We start from the raw sequence: 25,000 nt of genomic DNA, 5'->3' as shown, positions 1-25,000 counted from the left end.
CCACAATTCGGATGTCCACACCACGCCACCTAATCACTTTCACTCCTTACCACACTTACAGGCCGCCATAAGGCAAGGGCCAGTGCTGGCATATGGCCAGTTTTACTCTAAAAGAAGAAGAAAAAGACGGAGAGTAACCTTGAAAATGCAATAACCCATGAAATTCACTTACCTGTATTTTATGCTGAGCAGACGTGACCGTGTGATCATAAACAATTTCCTCCTCCTCCTCCCCTTCAGGTTTTTCCAAGGAGGAATATGGGGTGTGCTCCAAGCTCCCCGTCCCAGACGCCGTCCCATGAATGAGGGCATCTAGAGCGGCAAGGGACTGGGCACAGGGGCTTGGAGGGGGTGATATCCTTTCGACCAGATCCTTCGTCTCGATGGGATCGGATATTCGGTGCCTCCAGTCCTCCTCCTCCTTTTCTGTCGTTTCCGATTCAGACCCCTCTTTCAAAAGTCTTTCCGAATCCACTTCTGGTTCTTGGGCTTCCGAGGTGCCCTTCGCCAACTGACATTCGGCCACCACATCGGGGAATAACTGCCTCCTGACGGAGGGGTCCTGGGGTTCCCCTTCCCCAACTTTCTCTACATCCTTCTCACTGTCCTCCTCATCCTCCTTGGCCTCCTCTTTCTCCTTACCGTCGTCGGTCTTCTCCTTCGACTCCCCCTCAGACAGATCAACCTTGTAGATGTCGAGTCTGGATTCCCTCTTGGAGTCATCGTTCTGTGAGAGGTCCTCCGTGCTCGAGACATAGACGGTTTCGGCCTTGAGGGCGCTCAGCACCCCGCCGATCACCACCGTCTCGACGACTTCTCCTCCCCCCTCCAAGGCCTTCACCGTCGGGGTTGTGCCTTCCACCTCGGCCGTCTTCTCCGTTTCGACATGTAACGTCGGGGGCGGCGTGGGGTCAGTCGCCGCTCCTGACGTGGGGATTTTGGCATGGGTTACGTAGGATTTGGGTTCGTAGCTGGAGGTGTGGGTTTCCGTGCGGTAATGTGTAACGGTTGAGGAGGTGGTCTTCGTCTCCTGAGACGAGGACAACGAGGAGACGCTTTGTGCGACGGGGTCGTGGTGCAAGTGACTGCTACTTCTGGTTTCGGTTTCGGTCAGACTCTTATAGTCGGTCTTTTCGAGGCTCTCCTCCCTCCTTTCTCTACTCCTCGCCTCTCGGTTTTTCCTGATCTGCCTGATCCGCTCCTCACTCTTCTCCCTGTGGGTGAGCTCCACCCGATTTTCCTCACTCCTGTCTCTGCCCCTGACGCCCACTTCACCATCTTCCCGTCTCTCTCCCCCTCTCCTCCTCCGGTGGTCGCTCACTTCATCTCTCCAACCGTCCGACGAGTCGTCTCTTTTCCTCCTACCGTCGGCGATCTCGTCTCTCCTCCTTCTATCCGTTATCTCCTCTTTTCTTCTCTCGGTCGTCACATTTTCCTTGATTCGTGTTTCTATCACTTCTTCGCGTGAACTTAACCTGTCCTCCTCGAGTCTTTTCGCGCGTCTCTCCTCGAGCTCTTGCCTGTAATCCCTCCTCTCGGAGTAGGAGGTCGAGGAAGAAATCTCTTCCGTGGAATACCCTCCCGCAATCGATTCCTTGAGCTTGAGATTCACTTCCTCGGAAGTCTCTTTGGAACTGCCCTGTTTCTTCAAAGGCCGGAGGAGGTTGTGCTCCTCTCCCCGCTTAACCGCCGCCGCTGGAGAGGAAGAAGAAGAAACGGTCGCTGACGAGGGAGACGAAGTGGAAGAGGAGGATGACGAGGTGGTGGTGGGGGCGGCAGCGGTGGTCGTTGACGTATACGATACACTGGTCGTCGACGACAACGTCGTGGTCGAACTGGAGTCCGTCTTGGTAAACGCGGACGACTCGTAATGTCTCTTTTCGATGTCTTTCTCTTTGGTTGAATCTTTGATCACTACACTCTCACTCACGATCAGGTCGGCCTTCTCCTTCCTCTCCACGAGCGACACAACGTTCTCGTCCTCGTTTTCTACAGTCCCCCCGACGCCCACCACAGCGCTCTCGTGCGCATTCCCATTTTCTCTCACGGCTTGATGCTGCTGCTGCTGCTGCTGCTGCTGCTGCTGCTGACGCGCGCTCTTTGTCCTCTCGGTCTCCGCTATATTTATCTCCTCTTTCAACGTTTTCACAACCGTTGATTGGCTGGTCTCCGTCACGTTGTAATTAGGAGGGGGAGACCAGCTGGACTGCAGAGTTGCCGTGTCCTCGAAGCGCGAGGAGACCTCCGTGACCCTGTAATGGCCTTTGACCGGTCCCGTCGACGTTTCATCTTCGCTGCTGCTGTGGCGCTGACCTGTCCGACCTGCAGTGGGAAATAGGAAAGAAACGAATAAGTATTTCCTTGGGAAGAACAAGGAAAGCAGACATAATACAAAAATAAATAATGAGTGTGTCATTCAACCGTGTTTACTTCCCCTGCCCCTCGTGGCTCAAAAATGTTATTTTAACTACGCGACATTTCCGGTAATTAACTTGTTCATGTTGAAGGAAAAGGGATGATGTATGTGCATGACTAGAAATAGCATATAATAATAATAAATAATAATAATAATAATAATAATAATAATAATAATAATAATAATATAATAATAATAATAATAATAATAATCTTTATAGACTGAGTGTAAGTGATAATAACAAAAATTACTACTTATGGATAAAGTAATCCATATCAGATACAGGCTATTTGAATGACTAAATGCGCCTACAAGGACTGAAACAAGTTTATGAATCTCTGCAAACAAACCTGAAAATAAGATGAGAAAAAATAGAATTAATATCAATTGCAGGAATACATTGCTTTCAGTTTTATTCAGTTATATATATTTTAGTTATTCCTGATGTTGAATTGCAATTAAAAGACAAAAGTAACAATAATAATAATGCTTCAGTTTCTGATACACGAAGGACACAGCTATCCTGCAAAATAAATACAAATTATGCACAAACATCCTAACAGGAAGTTATTAGCGTGGCAAATGTTAGTAAACACGACAAAACCCGTGTGACAAACGTCATCATCTCCATTCATCACACCACAGAAACAAGCCCCCAGAGAACAAACAACAACAACAACAACAAGAGCCCCGTAAGAACAACCACAAGGACTCCACAACTTACAGTTAAATAGGTCGGCCAAGTCCCGCAGACTGAGACACATGATTGAGGCACGGCCGGGGGCCATGCAAATCCGGGGACATTTCCAAACCCTTGACCAAGGTCTAGACCTTGACCCTTGACTATCTGGACGGACGGAGCGATGGTTGAGGACTGGGTATCAGTGGTAGGGAAGTGGGGAGAAGGGTGGAGTGAGGAAAGGGGAGGGTGGTTTTCCTCACGTTGACCTACCCAGTTTGAGGGAAAGGAGGCCTACTTGGTAAATGGCTTCGTCAACTGTACAGCAGGCCTCCTGTGATGGACTTGAGGATTTTAATATGGAAGGCACGCGTTGAGGCACATTCTTTCTTTTTCTTTACTCGTCATATATATTTATTTTTTATTCTCTCCTTAATGTACGTCTCCTTTATTTATCGGATACATATATATATTTTCTTCTCTTCTTAATGTATGTCTTCTTTAATTTTGAGACTCGGATATATCATTTATAAAATCCTCTTTTCTTTATGTTTTCAAAATCAGATCCACAACTTCTTATTCAAACGTTTCACCGTCCACTGAGCGACAAATTACAACACACCAGGGTTTCTCACTGACTTTCAGCTATGCAAATGTAACACCTAGAAATTTAACTAAAACAAAAACAAAAAATCAACTTCAATGTTCAATGCATTAGAATAAAATTCAGTAATGTTCTGGCGACTAAAATCACATTGTTGTCTGGTGGCTTTCCGGTCCTTTAGCAATGTAAATTAGTTACGTAATTATAATTTTATCTTCCCTTTAACATTCACAAAATGAGCCGTTTAAAGTCATGTATTACTTAAACATACATAGTTCCACAAAAGAAGTTACTTCACCCACTCTAAAAACAGTTAAACATACAACATTACGAAAATAAACAAAATATATATGAAATGAACATACATACAAAATACAACAAACAAAACAAACACGTCCCTGCGCTCACACGCAAGCATGACTGACTACCCATCCCCAGTCAATGGAAACACGTTTATAAAACGAAAACTGAAAAGTGAATAAAACATATGACGACATCACTCAACATATTTAAAACGTCGTTTTCTCATAAAAAAAATCCGGTCGCTTTCAATTACTCGGTCAGTATAATTATGATCAGTTTCGCTGGCTCTGCGAAATGGAATTAATAAACATGAAAAGAAATGAATAAATAAAAAATAAAATGAAATTAAAATTAATAAACAGATAAAAATACATACAAATGAAAATCACTGTAAAAACAAAGGAATTTCGGTCCCAAACAAAGCAAAGTGGGTCTGCCGTAAACAGAGTGTGGGATTTTTTCATGGTAATGACAAATTACTTATGAAAAAAGACATGATATTACTTAAAGAAGCCAGGTTAACATTTGCTCTACGTAACGACAGGAACTTTTTAGTTTTCTGCAAAAGAATACCATTGTGCCGGCTTGGTCTGTCCGCACTTTTTCTGTCCGTCCTCAGATCTTAAAAACTACTAAGGCTGGAGGGCTGCAAATTGGTATGTTGATCATCCACCCTCCAATCATCAAACATAATCAATTGCAGCCCTCTAGCCTCAGTAGTTTTTATTTTACTTAAGGTTAAAGTTAGCCATAATCGTGTTTCTGGCAACGATATAGGATAGGCCACCACCATGGGTCCTGGCTCATACAGCATTATACCGAGACCACCGAAAGGTAGATCTATTCTCGGTGGCCTTGATCATACGCTATAGCGACTATACAGAAAACTCGATTGCGCCGAAGAAACTCTGGCGCGTTTTTTACTTGTTTTAATAAGCGAACAGAAACGGGCAAATAAGCTCGTCTACTGTAAATAATTGTTGCATTAATGGACTATTCCCCTTTTAAAAAATGACAGGCAGGCGTCTCCACTCTATGTGATCAAGTTATTATGATCATGATTATATTTCTGTAATATGGACTGCCTGATCAAAGGGATAAATGAAAGGAAAAAAGTGGGAGCAGTGATAAGATAAAACGTCATTTAAAAAAAAAAACAATATGGAAGGTTTAAAAGAGGACTGTGGAAATGCAACGTATATTTGTGGCAAAATCGTTACCTTTGGCGGTATCAAGCTGGATAATTTTTTGCTAATGCAAATTTGACACAAATTCAGGCTGAAAGAGATTAGTAATTTTTTTATAATTATAGATCCTGAACGAAACGGGAAGCCTACCACCTAGAGAATGTATATCTATAATATCTAGGAATAATGCAATACAGATGTGGTATTTGAACTGGTCTGCTGATATACTCTTTTTGTGTAGATATAAGAAGGGCCTGGATCTGTGTAAGTTTTTTGCAAAGGGGTTCTCCTTCAAATTTTGAGTGGAAGGATTAAAGAGGTAATGATTTGTGACTTTTTTCCATTTATGTCAGCTACTTTTGCGAAGCAAAATTTCATGTAAAAACACAAGTATTTCAAACTGCGGTCATTTGTGCTCATATACTTGTATAACTTGAGTAAATCCTTCTTATACTCGTACAGCCTGAAGTAAATCCTTCATATACTCGTAAAACCTGAAGTAAATCCTTCATATACTCGTATAACCTAAAGTGAAACCTTTATATAATCGTAAAACCTGAAGTAAATCCTTCATATACTCGTATAACCTGAAGTAAATCCTTCATACACTCGTAAAACCTGAAGTAAATCCTTCATATACTCGTATAACCTAAAATGAAACCTTTATATAATCGTAAAACCTGGAATAAATCCTTCATATGCTCTTCTAACCTGAAGCAAATCCTTCATATTGTATGAAATCCCTCGTATACTCGTATAACCTGAAGTAAATCCTTCATATACTCGAATAACCTGAAGTAAATCCTTCATATACTCGTTTAACCTGACGTTAATCCTTTATATACTCGTTTAACCTGACATAAATCCTTCATATACTCGTTTAACCTGACGTAAATTCTTCATACACTCGTAAAACCTAAAGTAAATCCTTCATATACTTGTATAACCTGAAGTAAATCCTTCATATACTCGTAAAACCTTAAGTAAATCCTTTTAACCTGAAGTAAATCCTTCATATACTTGTATAACCTTAAGTAAATCCTTCATACACTCGTTTAACCTGAAGTAAATCCTTCATATACTCGTAAAACCTTAAGTAAATCCTTCATACACTCGTTTAACCTGAAGTAAATCCTTTATATACTCTTATAACCTGAAGTAAATCCTTCATATTCTCGTAAAACCTGAAGTAAATCCCTCTTATACTCGTATAGCCTTAAGAAGTAAATCCTTCCTATACTCGTATAACCTGAAGTACATCCTTCATATACTCGTATAACCTGAAGTAAATCCTTCCTATACTCGTATAACCATATAAAACGGGTAAAGGATAGGAATGGAGTAGTTTTATGCAACGAGGATAAGATAAGGAAGAGGTCGAAAGAATATTATGAACACCTGTTAAATGAAAAAAATCCTAAAAATTCTTTGAAGATGGATTTCAGAACCTTGGTATAACACATATAAGCAGGAAGTACAGACGGCACTAATGAAGATGAAAAATGGTAAAGCAATATGAAAAGATGGAATTCCTGCAGAGGTGTGGAAGAGCCTCGGAGAAGAAGGAATAGACATACTGTGGGACTTAGCAAAGAAAACATAGTCCGGAAAAGATACCAAAAGAATGGAGAGAAAGCTTTATTGTGCCTATCTATAAAGAGAAGGGTGACATCCAGGATTGTGCAAGTTACAGAGGAATAAAGCTAATGTCTCACACCATGAAAATCTGGGAAAGAATAATGGATCAACGAATCAGAGAAGAAACATCTGTAGGTGAAGAACAGTTTGGTTTCATACCAGGAAGAGGAACGACAGATGCAATGTTTGCCCTCAGACAGACGATGGAAAAACTCCGGGAAAAGCAGAAAAGACTGGACATAGTATTCATAGATCTGGAAAAGGCATGATAAAGAGTCCCAGGCCAAGAGGTTTGGAGGTGTATACGAGTAAAGGGAACACGGAGAAGTATGTGAGGTTGGTCCAAGATATGTATGAAGGAGCAAAAACGCAGATTAGAATCAGTGTTGGGTTAACTGAATGTATACCAGTAAGAGCTGGTTTACATCAGGGATCTGCTTAAGTCCATATCTTTTTGACCTGATAATGGATGTGGTATCTCAAGGAATAAGAGCTTTTGACCTGATAATGGATGTGGTATCTCAAGGAATAAGAGATCAATCCCCCAGATGCATGTTGTTTGCTGATGACATCGTGTTATGCAGCACCAACAAGGGGTAGTGGAGTCAAAACTAGAGCAATGGAGAAGGTACTGGAGGACAGAGGATTAAAGATCAGTAGGAAGAAGACTGAATACCTAAGTTTTAATGAAGATCAAGATTCTGAGATTAGTATGGAAGGGACAAGGTTGAACCGAGTAGGAAAAGTTAGGTGTCTTGGTTCAACAGTGTCTGATGAAGGAAATTTGGACGTAGAAATAACACACAGAGTGCAGGCTGGATGGCAAAATTGGAGAAAGATGTCAGGTGTCTTATGCGACCGCAGAATCAACATAAATGTTAAAGGAAGATTATGTATAAGACAGTAGTGAGACCAGCTTTGATGTATGGAGCAGAAACATGACCAGTAAATAGAGTGCAAGAGAAGAAATTGGATGCTCTAGAGATGACAATGTTCAGGTGGATGTGTGGAGTAACGAAAATGGACAGGATCAAAAATGAAAGAATAAGAGGAACTATTAAAGTCGTAGAACTATCAAAGGCCCAGGAAAGAAGACTGCAGTGGTATGGCCATGTGGTGAGAAGGGATGAGAGTGATGCAGATGGAGGTGCCTGGTGGGAGAGAAAGAGGAAGACCAAAGAAGCGATGGTGGATGGATGTAGTTGGAGAAGATCTGAGAGACAAACAATTGTCAGAGGATGATGTGTTTGACCGAGCCAGGTGGAAGAAAGATGTCAGAAACATCGACCCTACATAGAAGTGCGAAACGAATCAGAGAAAGAAGACGATGATACTCGTATAGCCTACAGCAAATCCTTCATATACTCGTATAACCTGAAGTAATTCTTTCATATACTCATATAACCTGAAGTAATTCCTTCATATACTCGTATAACCTGAAGTAATTCCTTCATATACTCGTATAACCTGAAGCAAATCCTTCATATACTCGTATAACCTGAAGTAAATCCTTCATATACTCGTATAACCTAAAGTAAATCCTTCATATACTCGTATAACCTGAAGTAATTCCTTCATATACTCGTATAACCTGAAGTAATTCCTTCATATACTCGTATAACCTGAAGTAATTCCTTCATATACTCGTATAACCTGAATAATTCCTTCATATACTCGTATAACCTGAAGGAAATCTTTCATATACTCGTATAACCTGAAGTAAATCCTTCCTATACTCGTATAAGCTGAAGTTAATCCTTCATATACTCGCATAACGTTAAGCAAATCCTTCATATGCTCGTATAACTTCAAGTAAATATGATCCTTCAAGTACTGTAAAGCTCCTTACTAAAATAATAGCTCAGTTATGCCGACAATGCAAACATCCATAAGCGTTATACTGCAACAAGCCTATGCATTGAAAAAGTCACTGTATGCGTTTACGGAAGCATAAGCTGCAGCAGATTAGGTCTTCTGTGCCTCTGATCAACACTGCAACAAAAGAAATGCTCAGGGAAGTCCGGAAAAATGAAGGTCATTTTCTCGAGGATGATCTGCTCCACTAGCAAGGCTTCTTTTGTGACCTCCGAGTTAAACTTTGCTCATGGAAAAATTTCATGACTGCTTTGGATATACTGCATCCATGATGACAATACAAGAATATTTAGTGGTCCAGTGCCCATTGCTCATATGCAGAGACCACTTCCTTAAATAAATGTCAGGAGCATAATTTCAAACCTTATACTTTATCAGAATAATCAGGCAAAACCATGAAAAGATAATTCGTATCAGAAGTGTCAACAGATAGAGAGAAAAGTCTAGAAATTTTGCGAGACTAGTCAAGCGAATTCAAGTCCCCCAACAAATGCAATAGTCATAATACAATATAACGGTACAGTAAAAACCTAATGAATTCCAGCAGGTAAACTGGGCGATGCTGAAGAGCAAATGTCACACATATTATGAGAAAAAAAAGCGATGCCAAAATAAGTGTCAAGCAAAACAAACGTCCCCGTTCGACTGGGACCCGAGTGAGCTTCATTTGCCAAGACAGTCAGTTGCCTTATAAATGTCACAATGCTGACGGTGACAGATGGCTTTTTCCAAATGAGTGTCACAGTGCTGACAATGACAACTTCGAAGACAGATCCACTTATAAGGGATGCCTCACTGGCGAGCTAATCTTATTGTTAAAAAAAAATGCATATTTCCGTTTATTTTACAGACTGAACGGATATTTGTTTTCTTTTTTTATTTTACGTTACATTGCTTGACAAAATAAACTCGTAAAATTTGACACGAATATATTGTGATACTTAATATCAACCCCAATTATTCGATATGTTATTACCCATTTGCCACTCAATAAGAAAATAAGCACAAAAAATCAATCAAAAGAGAAATAAAAATAAATATAACTGACAACAAGGAAACGCAAGCAATTTTTAATATTTAGTCATTAAAGACAGAGAGAGAGAGAGAGAGAGAGAGAGAGAGAGAGAGAGAGAGAGAGAGAGAGAGAGAGAGAGAGAGAGAGAGAGCAATCTCCAAATTTAAGTTTATTTTCTTAAAATCCTGCTATGTAAAATACAATGCGCATACAATTATCTGCTTCTGTGTATGACAGACAGTCTTAGGGTAATAAACTCTACGTTTAAAAATAAACTAGAAAACGCAGAACGTATTGTATATATACAGTACATATATATAAATATACATATATATATATATATATATATATATATATATATATATATATATATGTATATACACACATACACATATATATATACACGTATATATTATATATATATATGAATATAAGAAGGCCCATAAAACACTATTTGAACGTTGCAACCATATATTTCGAGCACTTCCTTCTATGCCCCTCTTCACTGGTAAAATATGGGTAGACGAAATGTTACAGGAGTATATATATACAAAGCTTATGTAGGTGTGGCATTAAGTCTCCGATGGTATGCAGGTGACCGTTCCCAAGAAGGAGGGAAAATGTCTCATAAGTACGATGAAACTATAAAACTACTTAATTATTGCCGTAATTTTTGACGGGGCAGATGGCAGATACACTGATAAGCAATATAATTTGCTAAGGGGCGACAATGTACAGTATACTAACCCAACCCAAGACTTCATGTTTCTAACTCAAGACTTCATGGTCTGATAAGAAGCTAATCCTGGCAATTTGAGTCAATGCTCCACAAAGCAAGGACACGAACCCTTCAACATGCCACAACCTAACCGGCTCGGGTTGGCCTTACATAGACCCCCCCTAGAGATTACTATAAATGTTAGCTGTCACGCATGACACCTCACCCTTGCCTTATACGTCATCCTTCTTTCTTAGTAAGCTCTGTGCCCAAACCATCTATTTATCATAAACCACGTAATCTGAGTATTTGACACTAGGTAACTGATCTCCATTTAAACAAGTAAAAAATGCCCGAGTTTTCTGCACCGCGTGTAATCAAGGCCACCGAAAATCGATCTATCTTTCTGTGGTCTCGGTATAATGCTGTATGAACCGCAGCCCATAAAACTTTAACCACAGGCCGGTGGTGCCCTGGCCTATATCGTTGCCAGACGCACGACTATAGCTAACTTTAACCTTAAATAAAATGAAAACTGCTGGGGCTAGAGGGCTGCAATTTTGGTATGTTTGATGATTGGAGGGCGGATGATCAACATAGCAATTTGCATCCCTCTAGCCTCTGCAGTGTTTAAGTTCTGAGGGCGGACAGAAAAAAAGTGCGGACAGAAAAGTGCGGACGGACAGACAAAACCGGCACAATAGCTTTCTTTTAAGAAAACTAAAAATACCATGTATTAACCTTCTTCATTTATATAACCCAAATTGCAAGAGAGTTTGCGTTAGTTTAAAAACTAAAGAAGGGAACATGAAACGGGAAAAAAAAAAATACCTTTCAATCACAGCTCTGATGAAATGAAAATTTCAAGCAAAAGGGAAACTGACAAACAGGTCCAATTATTAAAATTATTACGTAAATTCCATATACGAAATCAGAAAAATAGCTAAGTATATTTATTATCAAGTGACTATCAGCGAGCTGAAGAGCAGATATTTCCATAAAAAGCCAATGATAACATCTGGAGGATTATGTTTTCAATTATTATTTGCTTGTATTTTTTTAAAGCAAACCGATCATGGACGTAGGACCATTAATTTTGGTGCTGATACCGCTCCACGTACAGATTTCCTCGAAAATTTTTGGGAAAGGCGAGGCTGAATCAATCACAATCTGTAAATACATTAGAGAAAAATCAGATCTGGAGGAGATGAAATGTTTATCGTGCAACTGACGACGGAATTCAAAAACTGTCCAAGATGGTTAACTGGGGCCAAAATCGTATCACTTAATAGCTTGTGGTTACCTTTAAACGCACTATTTTGAAGCTTTTGGGGAAGGTTGGAGAGATCCCCTAAAAAGGAGTGGGGGTGGCGGGCTGGGAAGAGATATCCTTTATAAAATGTTATAAGCAAGCCCTGTTTCTCATGGAGCTACTGAATGGGTAAGTTCTAACTCAGTACATCGCACCAAACATCCACATCTAAAAACTAAGCACGACCATGAACAAAGGACCAACAATAACCATTCAATAACATTCTCCATATTGGTGTTGTTAAGGATTCGATCAAAGGCATACAGAGACAAGGGGCCCAGTTTGTTATCTAATGAACCTGGTAAGGGAATGTGACGAACCTTTAGATTTACAAATACACTTGTTCGTTATGAACCTTATAAGGGAAAATGCAAAAACTCTATATTTTGGAGGAAAAAAAAAAGGAGCTTATTTAGAGCCATAAGCAATATAACTCAGAACTTTGGCTTACTTCAACAATACTGTCAATTTAATACCCACAGCGCAGTTCTACGTGCCAAAGCTCTATCGGCTGTCATCTAAAATCAGTTAACACTTCCGCCACAGACAGCCAAACGAAGACCAATCCCACGCCCTCAAAGCCGGGGTCGTACCATCATAAATTTATAACTTGAATGACGGAGACACGGCGCTCTTGACAGGCATGAATGAGGAAGCGTGCACAGATTGATAATGGTGGCACCGTTCTTTGTGACTATATATGAAACATACTAATATTATTATGTAAAGAAATGTATCGTATTGGTTTGCAAGTGATTAAAAATAATATACTGTCTACGAACACAAATCCTCTAAAAAAAAGGATCAAGACTTAAATCTAAATTCAAGCTGGTTGTGAAGGACCCTAAGGAAATTTATCTGACTGCACTGGAATTAAGTTAATGTAATCAACCAAAAGAATTACTTTTCCCTTTTCTTGTTACTATATCTAAGCGCTTCATTCATACTTATACTTCATAATACAAATAAATATTCTTTTATTTAGCTGTGGCGCTGTCATCAATATTTTATGAATTTTGGAGGCGTGGAAACGTGTCAAACTCTTTACCGAGCTCAGATTTTATAATTTTCCAAGAATAATAAAATTTGTTCCATTTTGCATCAATGCGTAGAACCCATTATCATTAGAATGGAAGAGAGAATATGCTTATCTTCACTTGCCTGGTGTCGGTACAAGAGAGAGAGAGAGAGAGAGAGAGAGAGACTGGTAAAGTTGGACTGCCTACGTGCCTAGACATTTCAGGGGCCTAATCAATGATCACTCAAAGTGTTCATATGCATACGCTTTAGAGAGAACAAATGAAGAGAAACAGTTAAAGTTTTGCATTTGTAATGGTAAGCAGCGTGGCTAGAGGAATACTGTCTATGACCCTCACAACATCTATGAAATAAAGAAAATGGCAACTATTTTTTTTTTAAAGACCGAGAAAGGATTCTGAATGTAAACACGACTAAATGTAGTAATCAGGGTGACTGATCTGTTTACGTAATCTGGCGCCATCACGAATAAGGTCATTGACGTCCTAAATATGCCTTTGGTTGTAAATAATCTGGACAAAAAATACTGAAGACTTGATCAATCTTAAAGAAGCACACTCAGTCCACTCACACTTTAAAAATACTTTCACAACTTCCATTCATATATTAAAACCTGATAAATCTTAAGGAAGCACAGTCAGCCTACGCATACTTGACAAATACTTTCAGAACTTCCATTCACAAATTATATAAAAAAAAATGTAAAAAATCGAGTTTTACCAAAAAGCCAACTTTTTGGTTTATAGATAAAGGAAGCATTGGGTAGGTTTAAAATAAAGAACAGACAGGAGAATACATGAAGTAGTGTCAATAGCGTCAAGGGGCAGCGATGACTGTAAACGGGCAGAGGTGCAAAGTGTGGAATAAGAAATGAAGAGCATTCTTGAGATAAGAGAAAACGATCTGAACTGCATTCTTAAAATACAAAGGAGACTGATGTAGAAAACTGAAGATCAGGAGTAAAGAAAAAGAAAGGGAAACTATAATAGAATTATCGAAGAGACTTTAAAGCAATTATGGAAGAGATTTATAATTTTAGGTATAAGTTAAATGCAAGATTAAGACTAGTGAATTTCAAGGATGAAAAGGTTCATACACTGATGTTGGTTGGTTGACTTTGTTTTAACGGTTATTCATGATGTTTGATCATCTGTGTTACATACTCTTCGTGTAAAATAAAATTTCGTAAAAGAACAGGTACGCGCACAGCTAAAGTAATTACATATACGAGTATATATATATATATACACACACATATATATATATCACATACACACATATCTATATATACAGTATGTGTATATATATATATATTATGTGTATATATATACATACATGTATACGTATATACGTAAGCATATATATGCATATATTATATTATATATATATATATGAAAATGTGAAGGCCATAAAACACTATTTAAACGTTGAAACCATATATTTCGGGCACTGGTTTCAACGTTTAAATAGTGTTTTATGGGCCTTCTTATTTTCATCATATTACATAGTATTACAGGAAAAGACATTTCACATATATATATACATATATATACATACATATATATAAGGCATAATCTAATCTACCTCAAATATTTCTCGCAAGTAGCAATGAAACGACTATCAATCGAAGAGTAGGTTTAACAGCCTATTTGAGATTATTGTCTCCTTTCGACCACCCAGACCAATTACCACCATCAGAACCCACCGTGGTGTCTGCACTAAAAGCGTGACGTAAATCGACTGACGCTGTCGAGATAATGATAGTATTAAAATGATCTCATGATCGTCAGGGGAAAGACATCTACTTTCAAAAGCTCCTGGACTCCTATTGGTCGAGGAAGAGCGCGTCTACCAATCACACTCGAGAGCAGCTCAAGCACAGGGAGAGACGAGAGAGCATTCGAAGGTGGACCCCGGATAACTGACTATATTAAACCGTCTGACACACCCACGAGGCCATGATGTAGTCATAACCAGGAGACCTGTCTGAGGAGCGTGCCAAGCATTCTCTCTCTCTCTCTCTCTCTCTCTCTCTCTCTCTCTCTCTCTCTCTCTCTCTCTCTCTCTCGCTAAAATATGGAATACTTCTGGCCTCACGTGCAAGTGTCAAAGGTGACAATTTGCGACACACACATACATACATTCATACACACAATATAACTATATATATAAATTATATATATATATATATATATATATATATATATATATATATATATATATATATATATAATCTTGCTTTGCAATCACAAAGACAAAACTGGAAGACTAAATAGCAAAAAATTATATAATTTATACATAACAGGAAATACTTTAGACAAGAAACAAAAACAGTAAAACAGTCAATAGAATTCATTAAGTAACCAGAACGAGGTTTAAGCCCTTATCAAAGAGAAGCTGATAAAATATTTATTTCATTCTGTCTGAGCGCATTACGAGAGAGAGAGAGAGAGAGAGAGAGAGAGAGAGAGAGAGAGAGAGAGAGAGAGAGAGAGAGGTAGGTCCTCAAGTTCTTCTACGGAAAAGCTACAAAAACTGCCAATCCAAAACTCCAGTACAAGAAAGTTCAGTGACTCTGGTAGCGACGCGCCCCCCCCCGGGAGACGAGGGCGTTAGAGAAAGACAGGAAGAGTCACCGAAATAACCCATAAGAGGCGAAGTGAAACCGCCCGGAAATACTTGCCACGGCTTCAAATTGCTTCCATATAAGACACATGTGGGTTCGATGGTGTTAAGAAAGGAGAGGGGGGCACGCCAATGCCAACAAATCTCGAGTGCCATGGCGCTGGGGTTGGTTGGGGTTGGGTTGAGTGTGCCCTCTGGGGTATTAATATCCCGAGTACCCTCTGATATGACGAAGGTTCTGTGATGATGAAAATCAGCTGTCGCAAACTATTAAGAGAAAATGAAGTAAAAAAAAAAACACTAAAAGAACAAGAGAGAAAGTTAGTTATATAAGTTTAATAATTATGTGAAAGGACTTTGTTTATGTTATGACGCAATAACCTAGAAGAAACTTTTAAACTACGGGGAACTCAAAGAAAATGTGACCCCCAGTCGGTTATCTAAATGCCTTGATATTTAAGTGGGCAATTTTGGAACGAATTCCAGAACTTGATATAATCATAAATTTTAAAAAAGCATAACCCAGCAACACAATTTAGAATTTGGAATACTAAATTTTTTCTTAAACCTTTACCAGTAAAAAGAGAATTTCTGTAAACTACAGATACTCTGAGAAATTCTAGAGAAAAGGCCTAAGTTAAGTATCTTAGTTTAGACCACTGAGCTGATTAACAGCTCTCCTAGGGCTGGCCAGAAGGATTAGACTTATTTTACGTGGCTAAGACCCAACTGGTTACCTAGCAACGGGACCTACAGCTTACTGTGGAATCCGAACCACATTATAGCGAGAAATGAATTTCTATCACCAGAAATAAATTCCGATTTTGGAAGAAGACGCTGTTAGCGTCTCTGATGAACGAAGGTATTAAGTTTTACAAACAACGACAAATGGGAACTACTGTCATAGGATAATGTCGCTCTGCAATTAGGGAAACTAAAGGAAAACCCAAAATGAATGAGGATTTTGTTAAATTTATGGAAAATCTCACCTGGAAAAAACGTACGCCTGAACACCGAGAAGTATTGCTGCCGGGTATAAACTCGCTGAGCGGGTGTTCATTAAATAAGATTGAAATATTACATTTTGAGCAGACTACCGAGTCACATAACCGGTCTCTCAAAGTTGCTGACCTGAAAGGATTTTCTTCAATGAAGCCAAAGCTGAATCGGGGCTAAGTTGAAGAAGTTGGACAGCTGTGTGGGAACCGACCAAAAGGGAAGTGACGAAAATGTCTGGCAGAAGGCAAAGCAGCTGGATCGCCGGGTGACCACTGCTAAGAACCACTAAAACCATCTTCGTGGTAGTAATCCCCCAAGATGAAAGATCATGAGTAAGGTGATCGTAACAAAGTTACCATGTGAAGTTCTTGAATAGTATTAAAAATTTTAGCCAGCCTTGTGAGATAACTTGCAGGCATACAAACAGAATAAAAAGATTATATCCGCACAGAGTTCCACCTCAAATTCTAATCAAATCATCCTTGTCCCTTAGACAACCCGTTCACAAAATTCCATTAAAATCCGTCTGTAAGCTTTTGAAATACCTTGTGGAAATGCAGGCAAACGAACAAACATGTGGACCCAAGTAAATATATAACCTTCCACAAACTTTGAGAGAGGTATAAAAAATATTTCAAATAAATAAAAATAACATTATTTCTAATGAATTCTGATCGGATATGACTATATTTCAAAAATTATTCTAATACTCGAATACAACGCAGCACGTGAGAGAGAGAGAGAGAGAGAGAGAGAGAGAGAGAGAGAGAGAGAGAGAGAGAGAGAGAGGAACTAGGTCACATTTCAAGCCATAATTTCGTTATCTCCCTTTTCAGTCCGTTCCTTATATTCTCCCCTTCGATAAGAGAATCAAAGGTAAAAAGATAATTATAAATAAATAAACAAATGAGAAACACCTTGCGCCGGATCCAGATAAGAACAAAAACCAACCGGCCACAACAGAAACAATGAACAAAGACATCTTGAGAGCAGGGAGAAGGTAATCTGGCGAAGAAAATAAACCTTCGTCGAGAGAGGAAGATGTCCGCGTGAACTTTCAACCTTCCCCTGCCTATGGCACTGAGCGTTGCTTCTTTCAATTACACCTCTCTAAGATATGCTCTCTAGCGAATACTGCGTGTAATAGCTACAAGAACCGTGATAATATGATTGTTTGCGATGTATTTTACCGAGGACTCTAGTACTTTGAGCAATGTCAAATTCTATACTTGATACAATCTACGTACTCCCACACAAACAACATATATAAATATAAATGGATACATACAACATACATACACATATATACGTAACGTGTATGTATTTATCTATATACATGTATGCGTATGTGTATTTACATGATTATATATACATACACACAAGCACACACACAGACACAAGTATATTTGTATGTGTATGTCTAAGTATATATGTATAATTATATATAATTATTTATATGTACATATATGTGCGTATATATATATATATATATATATATATATATATATATATATATATATATATATAATCATCAAAATTATAAAAATATGTACATGGAGTGCTCATAAAGCTCTTGCTATATAATAGGACATGTAAATTAGCAAAATATCTCATTATATCTGACGCATGAATTCAGTTTCTTTACTCGTTCATTATAGCAACAAGCACTGATACTGCATATTCATAAGGACTTAACCTGTCATTATGAGAAGTCACCTATAAAATATATATTGCAATTCGACTGCTCTATTCACATAATCTCAGAAACGCAGTTATTTGCATCATAATCAAAGTTACATAGAATCCACAAATTGATGACAGCCTTTGTTTGACATAATTTCTGGATGTATCAAATGCAAATCTACCATCTTATATATGGGAAAGAACAGTCAATTCATTACGACAGAATTCATGGAATTCGTAAGGAGAGGGCCATTTATGATACGACCAAGCTTATGTACTCCAGAAAATTCATTGTAATCCTTTACATGTGTTCACTTATACTTGAGTTTACTCAACATATAAAAATTCTTTATTCTACTAATTTTCCTCTGGGGTCGTTGACCGTCAACTATGTGACACTTGGTTTGTGAGAAAAACTGATAAAATATATATTTGTCTCCCAAATATAAACACCAAATGAAATTAAAAATGGTGACTCCGCGTGTATATTTTCAGATTTTCTCTTCAAGAGTAATGTAATTTCGCAAGCAACCGTGACTTACTGGACATAGTAAACTCATTTGATTTCTGAATTACCAATGGTTTGACCCAGTTATCAACCCAGCTGCCCGGCTAAGTGGGGTTTGGCAATGGTAAATTCGAGAGCGAAATGCACTAAAGAAGAAGAAGAAGAAGAAGAAGAAGAAGAAGAAGAAGAAGAAGAAGAAGAAAAAAAAAAGAAGAAGAAGAAGAAGAAGAAGACGAAGAAGAAGAAGAAATGATGATGATGATGATGATGATGAGAAAAGTGGAATAGACAAAAATACTGCCTAACTGGATACTCACTTTTCGTTCATAAACCTCAAAATATTGTAACGACTTCACTGATAATCATTAACTTCTAAAAGTTTGGCTCTCATACTTAGCCTATTATCTACACACTTTGTTCCCAGCAGTGCTGCTCTAGGCAGATAAGTCAATTTTTAAATAGCACTGAGTAAAAAAAGAATATTTCTTCTGACACATCAACTCCGTAAACTAGCACAGGTCAGAAGAAAACAAACCAGCCTTCTTCAAGAGAGGGAAGTCACAACACACTGGTAACACACATTTCTCCTTAGTTAGTGTGTTTACTTTTCGACAGACATACTTACAACTGTACCAGTGGATAAATTAATTTCTGTAATAATATTTTTGTTGAATGTCACACCCAATGTAGTCGCTCTTGAAAGTGACCCCATCAAATCGACAACTTTCGAATGGGACATGTAAAATAAATTGATTTCATCAACGAACACTGGGGGGGGGGGTTCCAACTCGATGGCTTCATCTTGCCAAGGCCTCAAAGAGAAAATAAATGAGCTCAATAAAGAATGGAACATCACCACAGAAAGAAGCTATAGACCCGCTTCTTCAAAGGGGGGAAACTCAAAGGGATCAGAAACGGAAACAAAGTGACATTTCCATAGATGACTCATTGTAGAGAGAGAGAGAGAGAGAGAGAGAGAGAGAGAGAGAGAGAGAGAGAGAGAGAGAGAATTATGGGGGTAACATCCCGTTTTTCTGCTTTACATTTTTATGCTCATGTCCAGTACTTTTCTCTCTCTCTCTCTCTCTCTCTCTCTCTCTCTCTCTCTCTCTCTCTCTCTCTCTCTCCTCATTCAACCCTAGCTGCAACCCACAACATTCATTACCCAACCAGGTGCATAATCACAGATTAGTTCAAACCGTGAATATTGGATCTTAAGGAATACGCCCATTCGTCCGCCCTCTCGAACGATTCGAGAATCGAACACTCGTCGTTCAGTTGTGAGCTAGAATCGCTGCAACTGGACTACGAGAGAGAGAGAGAGAGAGAGAGAGAGAGAGAGAGAGAGAGAGAGAGAGAGAGAGAGAGAGAGAGAGAGAGGACCTGCCTTTAAAAGGAATTTTGAAATCCAACACAAGAAAACACCGAAATCATTTACTGTTTGACAAACATAACTCCTACAAATGCTCTCTTCAAAAAAACACACTTCCTAAACTATGCAACTCCACCCAGCTCTCAACTCAGTCGCGGTCCGTTCGTTGACTTTGTTCAGTTTAAACTAAATCTCAGATTTCTATCAATCGCTTCACACATATATTTTGCTTCGTATAAGCAACGAGAATTAACTTCAACTTAATCAACTGTAACACACAAAGTACGCATTTACATCGAGACACTCTTCAGAATCAACAACACTAGACGCCACATACTTAACCAATATCAACTTTCAAAATCAAGCTGCGAGCAAGCGTTATCATCTTGCTCATTCGTACACTTACAAAAATAAAAGCCATGATTCAGACGACAACAAATTCTTTCTGCGTCTTTAAAAATTATAATGGTAACTGAAAAAGGTCGACAGAAAGACATCGAAGACCAGGCAACCCCTGACAACACCAACAAAGGAGTGCCAGATATCAGACAGTAATCTCTTGTCTCTCTCTCTCTCTCTCTCTCTCTCTCTCTCTCTCTCTCTCTCTCAATTTTCACTTATCGCGTAAAAATAAGGACATCTCAAGATTGCTCAAACATGTACGTCCGATTTCTAAATGTTTATCATTTATGAACGAAAGCTTTATTCATTAATTAGCTTCCACTTATCGTATCCTTCAATCTAAGGATTTCAAGTACTTGCTCATTCGCAAATTCACCGTATGATAATTTCAAACATACGGAATGATTTCAGACTAAAATACAGATTCTGTATCAGTAACCTCATATACATTAATATATAATTATATATATATATATATATATATATATATATATATAATTATATATATATTATATATGTGTGTAAATCATATATAACATCATCTTTTCCTTTAAATAGAGTTTTCTCTAGAATGTTAAAATTATAGTTTTGAGTTACCAGACCCCCAAGCCTTTTCCACAATGGTTGCGGCCCACCACAAACAGCCAACTAACATGAATATAATTTCCTGCTTAAGTCTTTTGGCTGGTAAGGCGAGTACAGCGGTACAAGTCCATCTTTCCCTCTTTGCAAAAAAAAAACGGAACAAGGTAGGTGAGGGGAAACCTTAAAAGAAGCGATGAACCGGCCTCTTTGAAAGGAAGGAAAGGTTTATAAATGACTGTCATTTTTCCATCAAGCGAAGAATAATCGCAAGGAAAACATTCGTAGCGCAACATACCTGCGATACGCTTAGTATGTACATTCTTATGGAGCGGGATGAAAGATCATGAACTTGCTCTGCATAATAATAACTTTCGCATAATCGTACACCTAACAATGCTTCCCCTCCCTGCAACTCGATGAGAGAGAGAGAGAGAGAGAGAGAGAGAGAGAGAGAGAGAGAGAGAGAGAGAGAGAGAGAGAGATTCTCAATCAAAGGGCAACGAGATCTAGCTTCAGAAATCAAGTGTCCCTCACAGGCGATTCTGCAAATTCAACCCTGGAACTCAATATTTCCAGCCAGTTTAATTTTAATATCAACTGCTTTCAAATGTTGATCATGTTTATACAGTTATTGGTGTCAGCCGCTTCTGTACAGTATGACAAAAATGTACATATATGCAGCTTCCAGGGCCAATGATTTTATAATTGAAGCAAACAACAGCACGATAAATAAAATGTAACAAGTAAACAACAGCAAAATGAATAAAAGTAATAATGACGTTGATGGTGATGATATAAAGTGCAACAGTAGTGCAAGAACCAAAAGGTCCTTCACTTCAAGAAGTCAAGAATTCAGAAGACCATATTTTACGACAGATTCATTTCCTTAAAAACGCAAGGTTCCCAGCCAATCCCAAGGATTAAATCGGACCCCTTAAGATCCCATATAACTAACTCCTCTCACCACACTCTAATTCACTAAGTATAAATACAAGTTACTCAGGTGCAGAAGGTGACGTCACTGCAAAACCAGTTATAACGTTTCCACATCGAGAGGCTCTGAACATTCCTGACAAGTTATCCTAACACTTCAAACGCTCTCTAAACACATAGAGCCGGGCGGCAGGAGAAGTCACAAAAACACGCACAAATTCGCTAACAAGGAAAGTTCTGAATTCGTTTGGAGAATATTACCGAACAAAAAGGGAAGTCCCCGGGTTCACTCATTCACTCACAAATACACGGCAATTTTAATTTCCAAAGACGTTCCTACGTGAGGTTTGAAGAATGACACTCCATGACAATAATGTAGTCGTTCACGAAAGCACCTCAAATATGCAAATTCCTTTTCACGCAGCGTTCACGGGTTAGCTGGAAGAACGCTTCTTATAAAACGAAACAATAGGGTCCTTGTTTCGCAAACGCAAGGGAAATCACATCGCCGGGGGCGGGGTGGGGGTGTTGTCCACAGAGTTCACTTCGAAATGGCATTCACGAAACAATACGGTCGTTCTCTTTAGCAAACATTCTTAAACAGACACATTTATGAATGTTCTTTTCCTTTCGAGCGCTCATAATAGTTTCAAAGGCATTCTACATAGAAGTAAATTCATTTTATTTAACAACACCATATGCTACACAAGCAGTTGCTTGGAGAGATTTCTTTATAAAATTACTGGATAATATTCTAATGCACTTCAATGAAATGTTCACGGTACAGTCTTTGGTAATTCCTACCTCACAATTTTTAAAAGTAAGCGAACCACAGTTTCAAAAGCGACATAATATCGGTATATTAAAATCAACGTCATATTACTAAGAACTTTCAATAATTTCCATCTTGGAGAATATTTCAAGGGGTTCTTCTTATCGATATACAACAATATTTCGTGTTGCATTTCTCATAATTCCTTTTACAGCATGGAAAAAAATCGTTCCACGTCTGACAACTGCACAGGTAAACCATTAGCCTTGCATTCCGAGTACTCAAAAATTTCTTCACAACAATCATTTCTTCTCGAAAATAACACTAGACAACTAATGATCAAAACACTTCACTGATACAGAAGTTACTTCACACCACAATATCCCTTCAAAGAGACCAAAGCATATTCATATAACTTCACACAACGCATCCGCAGCCTTTGGAAACCTCCCTTCACACATTTTACTGAAGGAGTTGGTTCTTTTGGAAGCTTGAAACCAACCGAGACATTTCCTTGGAACAGTACACATCGAACACTCGCGGTTAATCTTTCCAATGGCAAGAGCAGATAGCAAACGCCGGTTTCAAAAGCGTGTAAGCCTAGTCAAGCCCAAGCAAAGCATTCTTGCATGCACACTGTCTTGCTGCCCCTCCCTCTTTCTCACTCTTTTTCTCTCTTACTCACTGCCTTACTCCATCTTCACTCCCTCCCTCCCTCCCTCCCTCCCCCACACACTTCTCTTGCAGTTCACTTTCTCTCTCTCTCGGCTCCTCTCAACAATTGGCATTGTGCCAACATCGGCCGAACACAGAAGAGGAAAACGAGAGACGAATTGCTGTCCCTGCTTGTCCATCTTGCTGCACCTCCTCCTGTCAGCACGACACGGCCGAGCAGCAGCGAAAAGCCAATACCTACAGCAAGGATCAGAAAGGAAAACATCTCCAGGATCCTACAGCGCGAGGGATCAGACGACCTTGGGGGGACATGCGTTACCCACTCCTTCTCCGACGCCGCCGTCTTCTCCATTATCGAAGGATACATTCAAGACTGACTCAAGGACACCGTAGGGTAGGATGCAGAGGAGGATGTACTGGATAGGACTGGCGCGCTGAGAGAGGATGGTGCTGATGAAACTCAAGAGAGGATTTTGGCGGCAGATATTTCACAGACAACAGCAGTTATTCGTCGATACTTCATTGTAGATTTAAAGCAAGGTTGAATAATTAAAGGTTTTTTATTCAAAGGGGGTGACAACCTTACCTTGACTTGAAATGGGATAGAATAGAGCCCGTTACCCGAGTTAGGGGAGAGTAACCTACAACCTCATAGGTTAGAAAACTCAATAATAACACCGAACGAACAGAACTGTTTAGTCGTTCTATCAGTACTTTGAAACCCACTTATTAGATAACAGTATAAACAGTTACGACATGTTATGCAATGCGCTAATTAAGCAAAAATCATTATCAACTCGTCAATAATGAATGGTAATCACAAGCAAAGGATAAAAAACTGATGCCTTGTGAAAAAGATTTTAATTGGATCTTTTGAGTCTCAGACAGGTCAATACTACACAAAAAATATGTAAATAAATAAAAGAGTATCAGACGATGCACAAACGAAAAATAAAAACACCACAGATCGCTTGCAAAGGATGAATGATGACCAGAAAGCAAAGCTGAAAAATCCTCTAAACTTTGCCAAAGCCCTTTCAATCCGATCCTTTGAAGCTGTCGCAGGGCTCCTCTTTCGAGTCGAACGATTTCATGATTCGTGACTAGCACTTATCAAACTCCTCCCTGATCCAAACGATTTTCTCATCAGCGGTTACACACGTGGGATCTTTTATTACATTACACAGTTACTTTTTCCCTAGTGACGGGCCATCAGCAATGCGCTTGCTTCTTCCTGGTCAGAAAAGCGGGATCTATTGAGATATCATTGGTTGTTCCCTCTGAGTCCCAAGGCGCACTTAATAACAGGCCCTGTGTGATTTCACTGAAGTTTGCCTTGGTATCCGATAATACGTATAAGAAAAACGTATTTGCTATCAACCTACCAAGTTCACAGCTTTCTCTACAGACTATTACTAAGTGATTTTTTTTTTATATTACGAAAATTGTTTTTTCTCCTTCTCTAGTGGTATACAATACCTTTTCTCTTCGTTTTTTTTTTATTTTTCTTCACTGACTGATTTTATTTGCCCGTACTGTGAGAATTCCTACACAAGATAGCTGACAATAAAATGTCAATGAAAAACTCCAGTCGGCCTCCACAAACATGTACGCAATAAAACATCAACAACAATAAGGCCTCCGGCCTTAAAATAAGGAGA

At 38.9% G+C, this 25,000-nt stretch overlaps 1 protein-coding gene across 28 annotated transcripts in view; it reads right to left on the bottom strand.

The window, feature by feature from the left end:
* The window catches only part of LOC136854603 (uncharacterized), a 671,913-nt gene that overhangs the window by 182,867 nt on the left and 464,046 nt on the right, over window positions 1–25,000 (bottom strand). For 22 of the 28 annotated variants that reach the window (XM_067131080.1, XM_067131113.1, XM_067131090.1 and 19 more), the window contains exon 8: window positions 173–2,322. In XM_067131080.1, the coding sequence (XP_066987181.1) occupies window positions 173–2,322 (2,150 nt within the window). Of the gene's footprint in view, window positions 1–172; window positions 2,323–3,140; window positions 3,770–25,000 lie in introns of all 28 variants that reach the window. The other 6 variants (XM_067131106.1, XM_067131112.1, XM_067131107.1 and 3 more) reach the window with 1 other exon arrangement.

Source organism: Macrobrachium rosenbergii, chromosome 29, assembly GCF_040412425.1.
Source record: "Macrobrachium rosenbergii isolate ZJJX-2024 chromosome 29, ASM4041242v1, whole genome shotgun sequence".
NCBI classification, from domain to species: Eukaryota; Metazoa; Arthropoda; class Malacostraca; order Decapoda; family Palaemonidae; genus Macrobrachium; species Macrobrachium rosenbergii.
This window is presented reverse-complemented; position numbering and strand designations above follow the sequence as displayed.